At 30.6% G+C, this 20,037-nt stretch overlaps 1 protein-coding gene across 2 annotated transcripts in view; it reads right to left on the bottom strand.

Annotated features, from left to right (window-relative positions):
• The window catches only part of qless (decaprenyl diphosphate synthase subunit 1 qless), a 698,431-nt gene that overhangs the window by 166,276 nt on the left and 512,118 nt on the right, over window positions 1-20,037 (bottom strand). For both annotated transcript variants that reach the window (XM_089589211.1, XM_089589210.1), the window contains exon 6: window positions 18,093-18,224. In XM_089589211.1, the coding sequence (XP_089445337.1) occupies window positions 18,093-18,224 (132 nt within the window). The remainder of the gene's footprint in view (window positions 1-18,092; window positions 18,225-20,037) is intronic.

Below are 20,037 nucleotides of genomic sequence, written 5' to 3'. Positions count from 1 at the left end.
TACAAAATCATTTCTGGAAGCCATTCTACTCAAAACTATGATCTTTAACTTGGTGCAGGCCTTTATGAGACTTTGGACATTAATGATATATCATTAAAATCTCTAATTTCGAAAATTCAAAGCACACTTCTATCGAAAGAAGATCGGATTGACTGTGTCGTTTACTCCTTATTTTTATCTCCCATACAAAAAGTATTTATAGTAGTTTATTTATACTATAAAAAACGAGATACCTTGAAGAATATTTTAAACTGTTTTAAAGCATATAACTAATACATTAATGAGGACTGGCAAGCTTAACACAAATGCATTATGCACATATACGTGCTCCTTTTCACTTCCCCACAGGAGTGACCAAACTTCCTTTATTAAATAACTTGACACATACGGCTTCTTAAAAATTCCTTTATTAGCCTACAATCTTTCGTTGAGTTTTATCTTATGAAGTACATTTTGAATTGTTGTTCTCAAGATGATTCTTTGGATAAAAAAACTGGCGAACTTGCGAGTCTAGCACCTCAGCCATGTGCAAAGTTTTAAAAGTATGTACCTTTTATTACTTTTACATTGTAGTTTGAAACTGATTTTTAATTAAAATATTTATTTTTTATTTATCTTTAAGAAATTCTTACGTCTTTTATCAAAACGTTTTAAAGTAATAATTTTCTAACTTTTACTTAGGTACAAGAGTTTGAACGCAGTGAAGAATATTACTACCAAATTGATACTTAATTGATTTAAAGTACGTAGTCCAAGACTTGCAAAAAAGTTAAAGGTACAACACATTTTACTTAGAAGTCCAACGTAACCAGCTGGGAATAACAACACTTTAAAAGCACATTGAGCGTTTACAATGTGACGTTTTAAGCGTCAGACTTCGACATTATAAGCCCCAGACTTCAAACGTTGACGAACTTAAGTCTTTAAATTTCTTTGAAGACCATCCTAAAAAAAAGATGTGAATATGACACGAGTAATGTTTGTTAGTGCAGTAAAAATAAAATGCCCAAGTATAGCTATACATACGTATTTAAATAATTTAACTCTTGCACCTTGACTTAAGAAGTCTGGTATTTCAAAGGCTTGATAAATACTTGAAGTCTCACGCTAAAAAATTGGTAGTATCTTTTTTTGATCCATTTCTGCTTTAATATTCTCGTACCTTAAGAAAAAACTAGAATTTTTTGACTCGAAACGCACACCTTGCAAAAAACACGTTCAACATCAACTTTAGCTCTCTTTTATCTATTCTCATCTCCATTGCCATAACATGTTTGATGGATAAACATTTACATATTAAACACAACATACGTTTACATTCTACCAACACTTTTTGAACGATTAGACGACAACTATTTGCATTAGATATTAAATCTAAAAGAAGGTGACACATTAAGCAATGCAAGTTTTAAATAACGTAAACATCATAATAATAGTCAACTTTTTTTAGTGGTCGTGAATAATTATACGTTACATGTTTCCAGTTTCCACATCTCGCACCAGTTTTTCTTTAAAAATTTATAACTTTTCGATTAAATGAATCACTACTTACTCTAGTAGGATCCATACATACAAAAAGTTAGCTTATTGTCTTTGTCTACTACATAAGTCTACCGTCACAGAATACATTGAAAAGGCATGAGTAATAATTTATTCTGCGTTCCTATAATGTCCTAATTTTACACATTCGCACTCGTTTCCTTAAAAAAATCATTAAAAATAAGCAAAGAAGTTTTCATAGAGATAATCAATATGCTTTAGGACACATCTCGAGCTATTATTCAAGACGTAGCATCAGCAACACGTTGTCTGGCCACGCATCTCTCCCGCAATTTGCTGTAAAGCGTTGTATTTGCGCTCAAAGATTTCTTTAAAGTGTCCTGACTAATAAAATGACAATTTTTTTTTATAGATTACGCTTAAGTGAAAATCAATAGCAGTATTAAAAAAAACAGGGAATCGTTTATTTGAAGATTTGCCAAGAAGTTCACAGGTATTTATGTCACATTTTAATCACATTTTTCTTTGGAAGTGTTTGGAAGTAAATTGTTTTGAAAATAAATAACATATTGATTTATATTGTGTTGATGTTTGATTATGTCAACTAAGCGATAAAATAAAAACATTTCAAAAGGACATAATGGACCTTCAAGAACATTAGAAGTTGACAACAAATTCAATCTACATCCATATAAGAAGCATAACAATTATGAAGTTAAATGAAATTTAAGTCAAATTGGAGTGTAACTGTACATAATTTAGTATATTTTTATTTGCACTCATTTAATAACATCAACAACTAGTTTAGGTCAATCCATTGGGCATATAGGCTTCTTCGACACATCGTCACGAAGGTTTCTCTTGCATCGCACGCAGTGATTTAAATTTGAGCCTAATACCTTGCTACAAGGACAAACTGCATTAACCCTCCATGTAATTTGATTGCTGGCAAAAAGTTTGTTGTAATACCATATTATTAGATGTCCTGGTTTCGGTAATTTATTTCTATACTATTAATGTCTGAAGATCAAAGATCTTGATTAATAGTTCACTATGACCTCCAAACGCTTTAAAGTCTTACATATACGCCATCCTTCCCCCACACTATCACACAAGAAAGTTATGTTTTGTATTCTACAACAATTTAAGTTTAATTTAAAATGTTGAATTAACGACTCAAAAGGTGATAAATAAAAATGCAGGTGTTTTGTACATGACTTTAGTACAAGGCAAAACTTTAATTTTTATTCGGTTCATCAAAATATACATTTTTCGTCGTATTTCTAAGAGCCCGTAACGCTCCGTTTTTCGCCTATGATCAGGAATACTTTGTATTTTTACCCAATTATGGATTTACACCTTGGACAGTGACATATATGATTATTAATAGTGAGAAAATAACTGTAGTAAAACTAGCTTTAAAAACAAGTTACATTTACGAACATTGCCCATATCTTTTTTTTAATTACCACGAGCAACCTTTTAGCCTAATAATCGGTGGCCCTTCGCCATTTTGTTGTGACAGTAGTGCCCTGTCAACTTTTTTTACTTACCCTTATTTGTGTCGTAGATTAATCCTTTATAAACATGCATCCCAGGTAAGGAGTCTTATTCAGGTCAGTATTTTTTGGGTTGAGCCAACACTTTCTGCCCTTTGTTACAGAGTCTCATACCAGTAGATATAGTGTAGCCTCCACTAAGACGCAAACTGCATATTATTTTAGGACATAATCTCCTAACCAGCATGACAGGTGCTCCCTGCCGAAGCATTAACTTGGCTAACATTCTTCATCTCAAGATTCCATTCTCGTCCTTATCGAATAAAATGTTACGGATTCAAGGAATACAAGTTTTAGAAAAAAAGTTTTGTGATTCATTATTAGATTTATTGGTTACTACTTGCTTACTACTATTCTTTGTTTTTTCCTGCTTCTTCAGAGACGCTGACTTGGGTTTACTACCAAATAATATCTTTATATTTATCATTTGTCAAACTTAAACAAGTAAAAGACATTTTCCTTTGTTTAGATAGCAATTGTACATTGAATGGACTTACTAAATGCAAAAAATGCCAATTCACGATAAATTTTGTAACAACATTGTCGTTTTTGTTCTCCTGCAAAAAATCTTTATACAGAAGTTAAGAAAAATATAAACTCCTGCGTATTTAAAGATACCATTAATGGAGAGTTTATTTTACCTTAAATATTAACAGCAGAAAGTTGTTCATCAATTTTTTTAAATGTTTGATGACGTGGAACTTTTACCATCTTTTTTACCGATAGAGTGCTTGCTAAGGATTTCTAACACAACATGTAATTGTTAATCACTTTGATGTTTAAGCAATCCATTTAAATCATCATACTATTTTTTTCCTCAAGGTTTTTGAACAGATACCCTGTACAACTAAAACTTTTTTTTTCTGGAATGCGATTTTTTCATAAGGGCACTACTACCGTTGGAACTTGTACAATCATTTTAAGACTTACTTAGGTGAAACTGCAGATGGGCGTGTGTTAATAGTTTCTTTGACTTTAACTCTCTCTATAAGTATAAATTTAGTAAAAAAAATGTGAGTACCTCTTAAATTATGAATATTTTTTAAAATAGTCAACGAACATACTGTTCTATGGAGCTTTTTTCTAGAAACATACTCGTTTTTTTCTATTTACAAATTAAGTAACAAAGTAACAGAATGTTGCTGAATAAATAAAAATTGTTAAAAATATGGTCAATTGTAAAAAAAAAAAATTTATATTCAATATTCTAATTATGCTTTAAGAAAACAAGTTATACAATAAAATTCGTCCATTTTAGTCATATTTGAAAGCAAAAAATCTTATCTACCAATGTTTTTGGTTTAAAATCTGACGGTTTTATTATGAAGTATTATATTAGGATAAGTAACTTGGCGAATGTCTTTAAAATAATTTTCATGAAGTACGACCATTTTTTTATTATTTTTATAAAAAGCACAATAGCCAATTGATACAATACGTGTTAAAAGATTATTTTATATACCTTTGTTCCCAAGACTGCAGTTGTAGAAGTTTTAAGTTCCTGTAAAAAGTGAGAGAACTTTTAGAACTGTATTAATATTAATTGTGTAGCAAATCAAACACACACACACATATATTTATACTTTTTTTTTTATTTATCATCGCCCATAGGCTCAGACATGGCATTCTTTTACACAAGCATAGTGTTAACTAGCTATCGGTGCTCCTGACATATGACCAGATGTTTATATACGTATATAAAAACATCTGGACCAACTCAGTTACACCTATGATCACGTAGACGAAGCGTCAGAGAAACAGTTAATCGACCTTCAAGCATCAAGAGCACAGGCGAAAAGGCGAGACTTAAATAGTCACCAGACGATCACCTATCCAAGTACTAACTGCGCCAAATGCAGCTTAACCTCAGAGATCGATGGAACTGCAACTCTACCGTTGCGCCACCATGACCACTCACATATATATAAATAATACTGCCTTTGCTTGTAAGATTAAAATAAGTACCATAAATGAATAGTAGTATTTTACAAGTGTCAAAATATTTCAAAAGTATCCGTTATTCTCAAGCAATAAATTAATACTTGTTAATGTTTCTCCAATAGAACTCCCAGTTTGGAATTTTAATTATTTATACAAGCCCATAGAGCCATGTTAACGTGAGAAGAGAGACGTGAGACGACGACACTTATTTCAGAATATATTAAAATAGTGACTCATAAAAAAAATGGAAACAACACTTTTTCTACCATTTCCATTTCAATCGATGTATAAATACACATCTCACATTTATTGCACCTACGATAAAAGTCTTATGATCTTTTGTTAGTTTTTCTTTGTCAGAGTTGTCCACGCAGTTCGGATTGTTTTTTTTGTTGAAAGACAAAGCTGCTAGGTCTCTTTACAGTGTGGACAAGGTAACACTGTCTGATTTTTCAACGAGGAAAAAAAGCAAGCTGTAACAAAGATATGCACAGAAAACGGCTCACTTCAAAAACGGAGCATCTAATACTTTCTGAAAATAAATAAGAAGTAAATTTTATCAAACGAATAATTTTAGCACATTGTGAAAATTTCTCCTTTCTCTTAACCTGACCACTATCTGATCAAAAAAAGAGCACCTGCGAAGCACATCCAAGGATTAGAACGTAAATCTTAACTTTTAATATAAAGTAAAATGAAAAAATACACAGCTATAACACGAAAAAAGTCCCAGTAAAGTTATAAATTTCAATTTTATTTAATGGTTACACTATGTAATAAAGTTTCAAAAGCAAGACTTTTCCAGCCACCCCGTGAAACTGCCCCAATAGTATAACTGTCATCATTTTTACCATTAAAAAAATGTTGCAGCAAAACTAATAACAAAGTTATAATTTAAGTACAAAATAAGCACAACTATATTTATAGATGATAAACTACGTAATCATTTTGTGTGCTAAAATGAAAGCATCCGCTAGACCAAAGACAATCTCAATCTTGGTCTCGTCTTGTCTTAAAAACCAAGACCAATTCTAAGACAAGATGTAAGTGACCACGCTCAACACAGAATTAAGACTAATGTAACAAGAACAAGACTATTTTTCAAGATCTTAAGCGTACTTCAGAACTCGCACACTGCGTATACTGGCTAACTGGCTGCAGTTGCAGTCAGCTCTCTCAGCGCTGCCATAAATATACTAACACTATACCTCGTTTGCTTGGACTATAAGCTCAACTATGAAAGATGAAAGTTTAATAGCACAGATCTACTGCACTTATCCTTTCTCACAAAAATTTAGTTCTAAAATGCTTCATAGTAAGCTACAAAGTCTATGTATTGCGTTAAATATAGATTGTGTCAAACTAATCTTCGATGTTAAAACATGATAAAAAAAACACATGTAAAATGACTAAAAATGAACTTAAATTATAACAAGCTTTAAATATGCTTTAGTTAAAGTAAAAAAAAACTTAATGTATATTGATTCAATAACTTAGACTAGAACTTGTTAGAAGATTTAATTAATAGCTTAGAATTTTTTAAACAGGTCGAAATAGTCACCTTTGTAGAGGAAGAGCCTGTTTGGTGATCGTAGTCCTCAATTAGAACGTCACAAGAAAAGCAAAATACTGTTTCTACTTTGTTAAATTAAAATTTCATTTAATATTAATACTTAACTGGTCGTAAAAAATGATTCGGTTCAGTATCGGTTTTATGATCGAAAATGTCTTAATAATAAAAAAAATTAAACCTTCAAATCTAAAAAATCGTGAATATAGCTAAAAAGAAAAACTATAACGCGTATTTCCCAGTAGTTCCAAGACTTGTACCAACTGATTTTAATGACCAATTGCTAATACGTTGATAAGTGCCCCTTTTCACAGCTCGTGTGTCTGTTACGTCTAGGTCTGCCTTCAATCTTGTTTTTTGTTTTTAAGATTTATTTCTTACCAACATATAAAGCAGAGTCGCTAAAAACGTTGTAATAGCTAACCACGCAAACAACTAAACCAATTTTGCTAAAATTTTGCATACTAATTCTTAATGACTCCGAAATGGTTTTTGCATAGTTTTTTTCTTGAGATTGTGAATAACAATAGCAACAAATAAGCTCAAAGTTTTACAAAAATATGCTAGCTTTGCGCTTTAGTTCAGTAGGATCCGCTAGGTGGTGTCGAGATAAAATTAAAGCCACCCACAATCAAAGATAGTGAAGAGTGGTTAGAAGATACCCCATCGAATTTTCAATTATCGTAGTAGTTTATTGGTAGTACACCAAGAACAAAATTGTTAGTCGTGCAGCAGGGCATCTCTGCAACCGATGACACTTCTTTTATGGGCAAGCGAAATAAATCGGTTTTAACCCCAGACTACCAAAATAACTAAGTGGCACGAAAAAATAGGCGTTCAGAAGGTCAACATTTCCAGTAGAATACCATAAGACGTGTCTAGCTAGAGAAAAGGCATTCTCCAGGCACACTTTCCCGACTAATGATAAGCGGTTAGTTATCCGGGGAGCAGCCTGAAGACGAGATATTCTTTGGTCAGCGGCGTACCTCCTTCCAGTATGGTCTCCGTACACAGGGACTCCAAAAATACGAGTCAAGTTACCCGCATCTGGCTATCCATCATGAAGATTAATAATAAGGAATGACTAGAAATTTTACCACTAGCCCTTTCCAGGGTTATCATAAGTATTTACGTTCCCTACTCAACCGATCTCATCGATTCTTTTAAGGGCCACCTAAGTTTAAACTACCTTGCCAACAAATACATGTTTACTGCCATTTTTAAAAACGATTCGTCGACTAAAAGACTATATAAAGTCAGCCACTATTAAACCAAGTCAATTATTCACTGGCAGACGTCACGAGCGGAATTGTTCGTCGCAAGGCTAGGAACCCCGGTGACCGATGACCCCATATTACCCCCTCGATTCTAAGCATTCAACCAGGAATCACCAATCCTCTCCAAGGTCTGCACTGGGAGAAACTAACAGCTATGAAGGAAAAATAAACCTGAACCAACGGGACAGTTTCCAATGGACAAACATCACAAACCTATGTCCCCACCTTAGATCACCAATTAAGCTCTGCAAAAAAAAAGGTGCTTTAGACACCAACGTCTTCAGCGTTATACCAAGAGACATTGGGAAAGAGCTTTACAACTATCTCCAAAGCTCCAAACGTTTTCCTCCCGATCAATGTAGTGCTACAAAAACAGGATAGAGAAGATCACCCTGAGGTATAGAAGCAATCACGTTTGCTGGAAACTTCAGCCAAGAAAGAGTTTACTTAGAAGCTCACCGGATCTTTTGAGTGTCATCGGACGTCGAACTGCCTTACCAACAAATATACCAAACTTAATAAAGTTGAAAAAATAGCCTTTAGAGCTCATGAAAGTCTCAACTATGCCAAAAGTCTCAAGAACTTGAATTGGAAGAAAAACTTCAAGTGCATCTGATGAATACAATTTTAGGCATGAATTAAATAACGCTGAACATTTATCGAGATTGAAGCAGCTTTAAAATCGATAAATAAAGAATTTATTTAATGAGAGATCAGTTTATTACTATAACCCCCATAGTAATCTCTTGAATTGTCCAGATTTTTAAATAGGTAGAATATGAATTTGTATTTTTGTGGCGATGAAAAATATAGAAATGAAGCTCCAGGACTTGTAGCAGTAGTAATAAAGTTATGAGATCAGAGAAAAATTTTTTTTTAATTATAAATTTTTTGTGAGTTTCAAATTTTAACAGCTTTAAAAAATAACCCTGTTCATAGATTAAACGGGAGAAACTGCAAATTAACCACCTTTAAGGTCCAACGATTACTTTATGACACAAGGAATACACGATACTTTTCAGCATAGTTATATTTTTTTCACTTTTTGCAGCTTTTTACTTGATCAAATAAACTGTATGGATTCCGAACAAATATGTTTTTAATAAAAAGAAGTGTCAGAATTAGATGAAAAATTTTGAACTAAAAACATTTCACATTACACGTCAACACATTACGGTGTTCTGTTTAGTGAGTCTCAGGCGAAGCCAGACGGGAGGGGGCGCTAGTGCTTTATAAATTAAAAAACTTATAAACTAATGTTTTACTTCTGTAACAACCATAAGAATTATTCTAACCCATATTTTATACATACTGGAAAAGGTCTACATGATCTCGGACATAAGTTTATTGTTTTCAGCAATCTGCTTCGTGTTACTTGTCCATTAGATAAGCTTTTATTCTTAATTTTGTTCCCAAGCTCCTTTACCTTAAGCTTGATTTTCATAAATATATTGAAAAATAATTCTTATGCTTTTTAATGAGTGAAGAGTTTAATATGATCCTACGATTTCTCAGTAGCTCAATTGGTAGAGCAACTGTCTAGCAAAAAGAAGGTTGTGCGTTTCATCCACTTCTAAGAAGGACATTTTTCTCATTTCTAATTATTTAATGAAAAACTTTCTTTAGATAGAAAATAAGTAAATTTTCATTTTCAATCTTGAGTGTATTTGTTATCTAAAAGAGCATGAGCAGTTTTACGAATGCTGGTATGAAAATACCGCTGTCTATGTCTGTGCCAACTAATACGTTGATGAATGTATTATTATTACTTGCGTACCTCATAGAGTTACACTGAATATTTAATATTATCAATTTGAATACAGGATAAAAAATAAGAGATTATTTACTTGTATACTAGCTGCCTTAGGATAATTTTGTAACGATTCATGTAATTTTGTAATTGTGCTATGTTCAGAGACAAAAACAAGATTTTGAAATTGCAAAAATCCAATTTTTCCTTTTGTAAGATGCTTTTAGTGCATGCATGCTATGTGTAAGGAGTTTAGGGGAAAAAGTAAGACTATTTTTAGTGACTTCATTAAATATATTAAAAAATGGTAAAAAAAAGACCGTATCGTTAATTATGGAATAAAATAGGTTAGTGGATTGTAATCTTCCTAAAAATTTATTGGATCTTCCTGTAGTCAAATTTGAGACCTACGTAAAAGATATAATTAATATTTAAAGTCGTCAAATCCTTATGAATCCCTTGCAAAATGAGTCTTAATAGTTTTATCAGTACCCCTTTTAAATGCGCATAGTGGAAGAATTTTTAGCGCAATAAACGATTGTAAAACTAATGACCTCAACAGAATGAATGGAAACACGTTAGCCACCCTACGAGTACATGAGCTTAATAATCTGAATAAGAAAAATAGTGTTTTGTGCCACTTATAAATACGATTGCAAAAGTGATAAGGCAGAAAAAGTAGGATACAATTAATATTTGCGCATATTTATTTTATTTTATTTTCGCATATTCGGGTTTTAAGATGTCTGGATGTTTGTCCTGTATAACAAATCTCACAATTATTACACTTAATTTGGTATACAATATTACATTTGTCATTATTGACTACTCGATCTTTTCATAGTTTGACAAACGCAGAGAACTTGTCTATACATGAAAAAAATATCTTAAAATTATTTTTGTACGCATTACTTTAACAACATGATCAAATCTTGTCAAATACGACAAAACGACGAAATGATTGTTTATAACTACTTAATTTCAGACTTGGTTATTGTTAATTTTATTTCGTCTTTTATTAATGTATTTATTAATAAAGTTTAATCGATAGCTGTTATCTAATAAATTTTTCTTTGCAATTTCTAAATTTTCATAGTAGAATTTATTATGAGATTGTTTGATGCTGTTATCTTCATAGGTGTATATTATGGCTATCCCTAACATATGGGGTAGTGTTGATTAAAATTTAAATACCTCTCAGAATGCGTAGGTTTGCTAAACTAGTTAGTTATTATGCAATTGTTATTTTGAATAATGAGTCTCATATCAAGAAAACTAATTTGTGTGTTATTTCTTTTCTCAAACGTAAATTTCAAACTTTCGTCATAACTATTAAATGTTCTCACTTTTTAGTCAATCGAATTTATCGAATTTATAACACATTAATTTATCGTCAACATATCACACATATGAAGGAACGTCAAACATTAGTTTTTGAAGGCAAGACTCTTCCAAAAGCTTCATGGCAGAGTCACACAAAACTGATTTTACAGAACTATCTGTTGGTAAACCAAAAATTCATCTAAAAAATGTTTCATTACATTGAAAAAAAAGTAGAACAAAGTAAAATTTTAATCTATTGCAAAACTTATTACGTGTATGCATAATAATTAATATACATCTACAGTCGTTGATACATCCAAAGAGAGCAAAGCAGATAATATGTGCTACAGCTTCTGAGTAGTGAGAATACTTAGTAACGCAACATGTGGGATTAAGGTACTGTTGTAGTATGCCTCTGTGGCATGTTATTGTTCAAAGATATGCGAAACCATTTGTTAGTATGCTATTTATTTAGTGGGGAGCAATTGGTATAGGTGAAGGACCCCCTGCGCTGCTTGAAAAAGAATTAAATGTTGAGCATGTTAAAAAATTATTGTTCGTTACCTGGATTTCTCGTTTCATAGTTGATGCATTTGAAACGGAATACGGAACAAAGCAGCTATGTAGTAATAGCTTTGTAATCAATAAAAACTTCTCAGAACCTTAATTTGATTGCAAAAGTAAATGAGTATACATTTGTCAACATCAATTTGTTTGTCAGAAGATTTATCCTGAAATAATAATTTCCATTCTAAGTATGTGACCACAATGCTAGTTAAATGTATAATGTTAAATATTAAATGTATGACTTGTCTGATAGCTGCTGCTGTTCAATTTCGGTTTCAGATAATTGATACGATAATTATTTATGTAACTGGTCCTGTTCTTTTATTGCCGATGTAAACTATTCAAGTTAGTAAGCTTATAATAATGTTGTCACATATTTAGCACTATTGAGGTGAAGATAATTATTAGGTATTTAATAGTTTTTTGCAGAAAAAGAGAATGCCTTATCAGACTTTTTATTGATTGTTTCAACAGGATGAAGAGTATGTCAGATAAACAGTCTTTCAAAGATTTTTGCATGTCTTGAGAGACTTAATAAGTGCTCGATGATTAAATGAGTCAATAATCAATATTTACAACTGTCAACAGAAAAGACCACCTACTGACAGCAGAAAATATCTGCTCACTGCCACCTGGATGCTAGCAACTCCAAACAGCTATCGTTGCATTGCACAAAGTTGGCTGTTAGTAAATATACAGTGGTTATTTCTTCAAGAAAATAAGTTGGTGTTGTATAGAAAAAATCGGTTTAAATGACAGTTAACTACCGAAGAACAAAGCCACTCATGATTGTGTGGCAGCTCATTTAAAAAAATTAAGTTCAGTGAAAAAAGTTTTTTGAGCTATCGATGCTATGATGCATAAGCATTTAGAACTTCTAATACATATACTATCTGTATTGCTGTTTACGAAAATAATGGATATTATTTGGTCCCAGATACAGCTTACTATTAAAAAAAGTGGGTTATGTGACGGTTTGGAAGAAGTTTTAATCTGAGTCGTAAAAAGTAAAGTACAACATAGTATTAAGCAAAACCAGACAAGTTATCAAAAGATATTATAGTTTACTAAAAAAAAAGCTTAGAAGGTTATATCGTTAACAAACATGATAAAATGAGAATCCGTCCATGGATTGTTCTGTTGTAAGAATGGAAGTATTTGCGATATTCATGAAGATAGTGCAACACAAAAAACGTGGAAGAAATGTGCTCTATCCCAAGTAAAGACGTCATTTACGACGTATTTATTGACGTAATTAATGAGTCTTAAAGATGTCCCTAGACGTGATAGAGATGTCTCTACAACGTCACAAAAATGTCTGCAAAGACGTCATCTAAAATATTTTCAATGACGGAAAAACTGAAAAATGTATTAACATAGGCTTTATCGTTTAAGCTATTATAAGATATAATAAAAGCAACAATTTTATTGGCAAAAAAATCACTGCTGAGAGGAGAGTTTTAACACAGTTCCTTTGATGCATCAGTTCAGTGTTTTCCAAACTTGACCACAGAGGATAAGATATTTAACATTCAAATGTTATCCATGTAAGTTACTAGTCCTAAATAGTAAGTTAAATATATTTCTAGTATTAACATAATTATCATTTAATTGTAAAGTAAGCTGAAATGCACGAAGCATAAGTAACATATACTAATTAAAATATTACAGATCAGGTGGTTTAGTTTTTTCTGGCTAAAGTGGTAAGACACCAAACTGATGTGCCAAAAGAACTGAGTTTGAATGCACTTCTTAACTGTATTGTTTTTTTACCAATAAAATTGTCGCTTTTATTACATTTAATTACAGTTCAAGCAAAAAAGTCTAAATTTTTTAATTTTTTAGTTTTTCCATCACATGTATGATCATTAAATCTCCACAATATGAAATTTGAAATAATATAATTAATTGTCAATAACACATTGTGGTTACTAAAACCAATGCTGAATACAAAAAGTTGATCTTCTATTTTCAAGAAAATCAATACAGCTCAAAAAAATTGAAACATTGATCAAAGCAGATCTTCTATTTGGCACTAATCGTTCTAAATGATTAAATATTCTTACTTTTCTAGTATGACATCTTCTTTACGTCATTATAGTACTTCTAATTTCAAATTATAAATAATTTTTCATAATACTTTCTACTTTACATGAATTATTCAGACTTCCTGGAATCACTATACTTTACTCATTATAGAGGTGATTGCCTATTCCAACGCTTTTACTTGGCCACATGGAATCTGAACTTACAAATATTTTCATATGTATAGTAAAGTATTAATTTTAATATTTTAAAATATTTTGATCTTTAATCTCTTATAATATACTTTGACTCACTTTCATCAGACTTTTTTTAATTAAAGATTATAAATGTATTACTGTTATAACTGAAACTATTATTTTAACAATTTTTTTCAAACCTTGTTATTCTTGTGTTTTTTTTTTTTTGGTATGTATAAAGTAAAGCTAAGGTAGAGAAATAATCTTGAATAGCTGCTTAACGTATACCTTGATAAAAATCTTTTTAGAGTCATTGATTTATTAATAAAAATTTGAGAGCTTAGTTCTTATTTCTTTAAATAAAACAATGTGTGCAGAGATAATTAACACTTTTCTTTTTTGGAATTGTTATTTAACATTACCGTCTTAGTTTGTTTTTAAAAACAGTAGCCATTCAAAGGACCATTAAATTCAGAACTGTTAGATGATTCATTTTCATCTAACTTGGCATCTTCACTGAAACTAGAATCGCTTTCATTAAGCAATCCAATAAAATCTACAACAAATTATTATGTCACTGATGAATTTGCATACTACAATGTTTTCTCTTGATTATAAACAAACAATATTAGTAAGTACTAGTGGTATCTAGCATAAAACATCGTATAAGTTACACAACAGGAATAAAGACGAGGTGTGCAATTGTTTACTGGGGGATTTTGGAAACTATAAGTGATGTGAAAATGTCTCTCGTTTGAACTTTTTAATAGAAAGCAACAAGAAGTTTTAGTACATAAAAAAGTTGCACTGAAAGACAGAAAAGGTAGTATTTGAACTCTTATTGTTTTGTTGATAAGTTAGAAATTGTTGTCTACATCTAAATCTGTAGTTAGAGAAAACATGTTTTTAATTTAATTTCAAATCACTTCAACTGAAAAATGTGTGATGCTTTTGACTGTTGAAATAATATATCTGAGACAACATTACTTTTTAGTATTTTAGGAAGTCTGTAGGCCTCTAGTATCATTCTGTTAGTTAATCTAGTATTCATCCTTTAAAACTTCCGAAATCTCCTGTCACTGTCTTGAATTAATTTATATGTTTTGTGTGTTCAGAAACATATTTTTTTAGAGTAGCTACGGCGCACTATGGGTCAAATGGGTTTTTTTTGTTTAAAACCTAATAACTTGAGAAGGAAAAAAGATTAATCAAAACTTTTTTTGTAGCTTCAAGCTGAGGTAATAGAGAATAAAGGAAAACTATAGAGAATGTCTCGTCGTTGAAACCTAACCTCAAAATTAATGAGAAAACTCAAAAAAACAGTATTTTTAGCCGAAAAATCACTCAAATCACTTAATAACAACACTGTCACTTTTATTCTTCAAACAATTCTAACTTTTCTCACTAGAGTTTGAGTTTTATACTTCCAACATAACCTTAAAATTCGAGATTGCAGGTAACAGTGTCAGAAACCTGATATTATGTTAAGAATAAGGAATACTTCGAAAATTCTATTTAGAGCTTTTAAATAAAGTAATAGAGAATAGAGAAGTAGCATTAAAAATATCATATTGTTAAACCCTAACCTCTAATTTGATTAAAATACAAGAAAAAAATATTCTGAGCCAAAAAATCGTAAAAATGACTTAACTTTAACCTAATAAGGTTATTATTTTAAATGATCGTAACTACTATCATGAGATTTCAATTTTTCTACTTTTAATAAAACTTTAATATTGGAGATTACAGGCTTGTAGTGTCAAAAATCTGACGTTATGAGGAGGAAAAAGAATAATTGGAGAATTATTTTTTGAGCTCCGAGATGAGAAGATAAAGAATAGAGAAGAAATATTGAGAATCTCAGATCGTTAAGTACTAACCTTAAAAAAAAAAATCGAAGTAACGTTCTTACACGGAGAGAACTCTGACACTACGATAGTATAGAACTCTGCGTACTACGTGAGTATGCAGCAGCGCAAACTGTAGTAGACTCGTACTGTACTACTGTAGCATCTTGCCATGCTGCGTTTGCTCGGGACTCACACCAATTTGGTATGACTCCCAAGCAAACATAGCACGGCAAGATGCAACATGAGTACAGTTTGAGCCTACTATAGTATGCGCTGCTGTAAACAAACGCCGTACGCAGAGTCCTATACTAACGTAGTGTCAGAGTTCTCTCCATGTATTAAAAAATTTTCAGAATGACTTGATCAACTCTTTTTTTTGTTTTTCAAACATTAATAGCTATTTCCACGGAATGTTCAATTGAATTTCCCTAACATTATCTTATATTATAAGATTTTGGGTTTGATGTTTTAGAAACCTAATATCTTAAGAAAGAAAAGAAATAATTTCAAAATACGTAAAAAGTATTAAGCTAAGATGATGGAAAATAGAGGAAAACTGTGTCGAAAATTCAATTGGAAATTCTTACTTTCAGACTGGATGCAGAAGGTTGAAAGAAAACAAAAATTAATAAATAAACATTGTTATTATTATTTAAACAAGGTATTGACCTGGGGGGGATAAAATAAGGAACACAAATAATATTTAAAAAAATAAATCGTATAAAATTTCACTGAAAACTAAGAATGAATTAAATAAGCTTTTTTAATAGTCTATGGTTCAACTTCGTTTGTTTTACTACTGTTAAACAACAAATAAATACTTAGCAAACCATGTCATGATTGCCTATGGCTTTGTTGTGCAATAAATTATGAGCTTATGTAGATATATTTACATTTACATAATGTTCATTACAAGTAACTGATGTCTCTGAATTTACGTTATTGAAATAACTCATAGTGAGTGTGTTTAATACTAAAACTTAATGAAAATGTTTGAAAAGCAGGATAAACATTTTATAGGTACACCAACGCCTATAATCTCCAATTTTAAAATTACGTTAGAAGTACAAAAATTGAATTCTAGTGATAGTAATTAGGATCACGTGAAATAGAAATCTTATAGAGTGGAAATGAAGTCATTTCAATGTTCTTCCGGCTCAGAAAATTTTTTTTATGTTTTCTTATCAATTCAGTGGTTAGGGTTTAACAATATGATATTTTTTATACTATCCCTCTATTCTCTATTACTTTAGTTTAAAGCTCTAAATGGGGTTCTCGAATTATTTCTCATTCTTATTATAATATTAAGTTTCTTACACTGTAAACTGTAATCTCGACTTTTGAGGTTATGTTAGGAGTACAAAAATATAATTCTAGTAATAGTATTTACTATCCATAAAAGTAATAATGTTATAAAGTAAAAATTAAGTCATTTTTACGATTTTTTGGCTCAGAATATTTTTTTCTTGTATTTTAATCAAATAAGAGATTAAGGTTTAACAATATGATGTTTTTTCGTACTACTTCTCTATTCTCTATTACTTTATTTAAAAGCTCTAAATAGAATTTTTAAAGTATTCCTTATTCTTAACATAATATCAGGTTTCTGACACTGTTACCTGCAATCTCGAATATTAAGGTTATGTTGGAAGTATAAAACTCAAACTCTAGTGAGAAAAGTCAGAATTGTTTGAAGAATAAAAGTAACAGTGTTGTTATTAAGTGATTTGAGTGATTTTTCGGCTAAAAATACTGTTTTTTCAAGTTTTCTCATTAATTTTGAGGTTAGGTTTCAACGACGAGACATTCTCTATAGTTTTCCTTTATTCTCTATTACCTCAGCTTGAAGCTACAAAAAAAGTTTTGATTAATCTTTTTTTCTTCTCAAGTTATTAGGTTTTAAACAAAAAAAACCCATTTGACCCATAGTGCGGCGGATGTATGTTTTTATATTATTGAGTAATTTTAACATTTTTCTTTACATTTGCCTCTATGCATGCAATGAGAGTCACAACTTGTTTTAAGTGATGTTAAACTTTAAGGATATTTTTAATCTGTCTGTTACTTCTACAATTTTTATTTTATACTCAATTACCTTTTCCAATAATTTTTGATTATCAGAGACGATCATAAAAGTTATGACCACAAAAATTATTAAACACTCCAAAAAATTCTTAATTTATAACAACAACGTAACATCCTTATTATTTATATTAAACCATGTGAAATAAATGTATCAAATTTTCGGGCTGCTTGTTTTTCACAGTCTGCTTAATAAATCACAAATCATACGACTTTTTTTACAAAGAAGTCAAAAAATGCTCAAAAAATCTAGTTATAAACTGAATTGAAAATATTGTTAGCTGATACAATAACTTTTTCTATAAGTAGTAACGATAGAAGTCAAAATCTCAACAACAATAATAACTACTTCATAACATTTTTTAGAATTCTCATTAAAACTGCTAAATTTTACGTCTGTGATATTAATAGATTAATATTTTATTTATATAACATAATTCATGGTACAAACCGATTTTGCTGAATTCGCTATCAAACTAGCAGTTTTTCTATAAGTTTTGGTTAAATAGTGAGCAAATCGTTCATTTTCTGTTTCTTTGGAGCCTAGCTGCATGAATTCTCCTTGAACAAGATCAGTAACCACCTGCAAAAGAACATTTTATTTCTGATTACAAAAAACTCTTTATGTTGATGTGACATATCATAAAATATATAATATACTTATGCACGTAAGCAATAATTTATAACTGTGCTAATACTCTACCGGCCTTATAGTACAATATAAAAACAAAACAATCAATTACTTAGTGGAACAGGCATATTCGCTAGTGCAAAATATTATATATGTCCAATAGTTCTGCAATTAAGTATTGCCATCATTAGAAACTGCCTACTATATAGACAAAAATAAATGTTTTAAAACATTTTAAAATATTATACGTGAGAAGCGATATGAAGCGTTAGAACTAACACATATATATATATATATATATATATATATATATATATATATATACATGAAAAAAGTAAAAAAGTAAGAATTTTTCATAGTAAACTTACTTCATTGAAAAAATCTTATACTCAGAATGTAATTAACTATTATCACATTTTCTATAAACGTAATTATTATAAACTGAGATAAAAATTATTTTAGCAAGCTCTCTCTTTAATCTATTTTGTCCGATTTCTCAAACTATGGTACTATCAGATAAAAATTGGTGGTTCCCAGGGTGGCACTGTATAATAATCACAGGTCCTTAATTCAAGCTGTAACAGTCTTTACACATTTTTGAAAATTTTTTATGATCCACTCAATGTAACTGTTTTTTATAACGTAAATTCATGCATACTACTATTTTTTTTTTTACGGTAAATCTATGAAAAAAAAATCAAGAAAGTCCTCTCTTTTACGATGTAGACAACATAAATTATTTTCTTACCACATAAATAATATGTCATCAAAGAACTGGATAACAATATTTATTGTATAATATAAACAATGTTAAATATGAAAATTAAAGATTTACATAGACTTCTTAACGTATTAAAGAGGAGAACTAAAATACGTTGAAAGAGGATTGAATTAGTTTTTTTTAACGAATTTCTTTCTAATTTTTAGACATCATCTATGAATTTAACCATCGTAAGCATCACACACTCTAAATTAAATTGGATGACAAATTTATAGAAGTTGTGTATGTTAACAGATGTCATAATGCACGACATTCATGGTACTTAGGTATAAACAATACTAACTTAACTTAATATAAAGAGAAATTGCATATTCCTTTAAAGTTTTTAGAACGAAGTTCTTTATGTCACGTACTGGGGGAGCTGGAATTTAAAAAACGACAGATTTATATGAAACGGAAGTGGCTTACTAGAAGTCTCTTCCTCCTAATTCATTGTATTTCCCCTCTTACCTTACCGCCCTCACGATCAGTCCCCTACACACTTCCCCTCACTCCACCCTATATCTTCCAACCGAGCTGTGCTACTCTCCTCAACACCTTGGCCCATCTTTCCCCTTCAGTTTAATTTTTAAACGAATAATAATTTTATTTTCTCACAATAATTTTTATTTACCTTTGATTTTTTTTCTTCTACAATTCTAAAAAAAAAACAAGAAAAAAAAAACACTTTTTAATACAGAGATTTAAACCCCTCAACTTCCTGTATACAAGTTGAGTACCTTATCCACTCTGCTAAGAGCGCTGCCGACTATAGAATCTCAGTTTCTTGTGCTTATCGTGTGGTTCGTAAATTATTTTTCATTTTCATAAGCATTCACTGGTAATACATTCAATTAATGATAAATTATTTATTTGGTTATTTATTGCAACGAAGTTCTTTATGTCGCGTGCTTGGGAGGCTGTAATTTTAAAAACGATAGATTTCCAAAAAACAGAAGTTGCTTACTAGAAGTGTCTTCCTCTTAAAGAAAAATTTTTTTCTAA

The sequence above is a fragment of the Copidosoma floridanum genome, unplaced genomic scaffold (genome assembly GCF_036245765.1).
Source record: "Copidosoma floridanum isolate Cflo_tuat_1 unplaced genomic scaffold, Cflo_Japanese_pri ptg000008l, whole genome shotgun sequence".
In the NCBI taxonomy this organism is placed as follows: domain Eukaryota; kingdom Metazoa; phylum Arthropoda; class Insecta; order Hymenoptera; family Encyrtidae; genus Copidosoma; species Copidosoma floridanum.
This window is presented reverse-complemented; position numbering and strand designations above follow the sequence as displayed.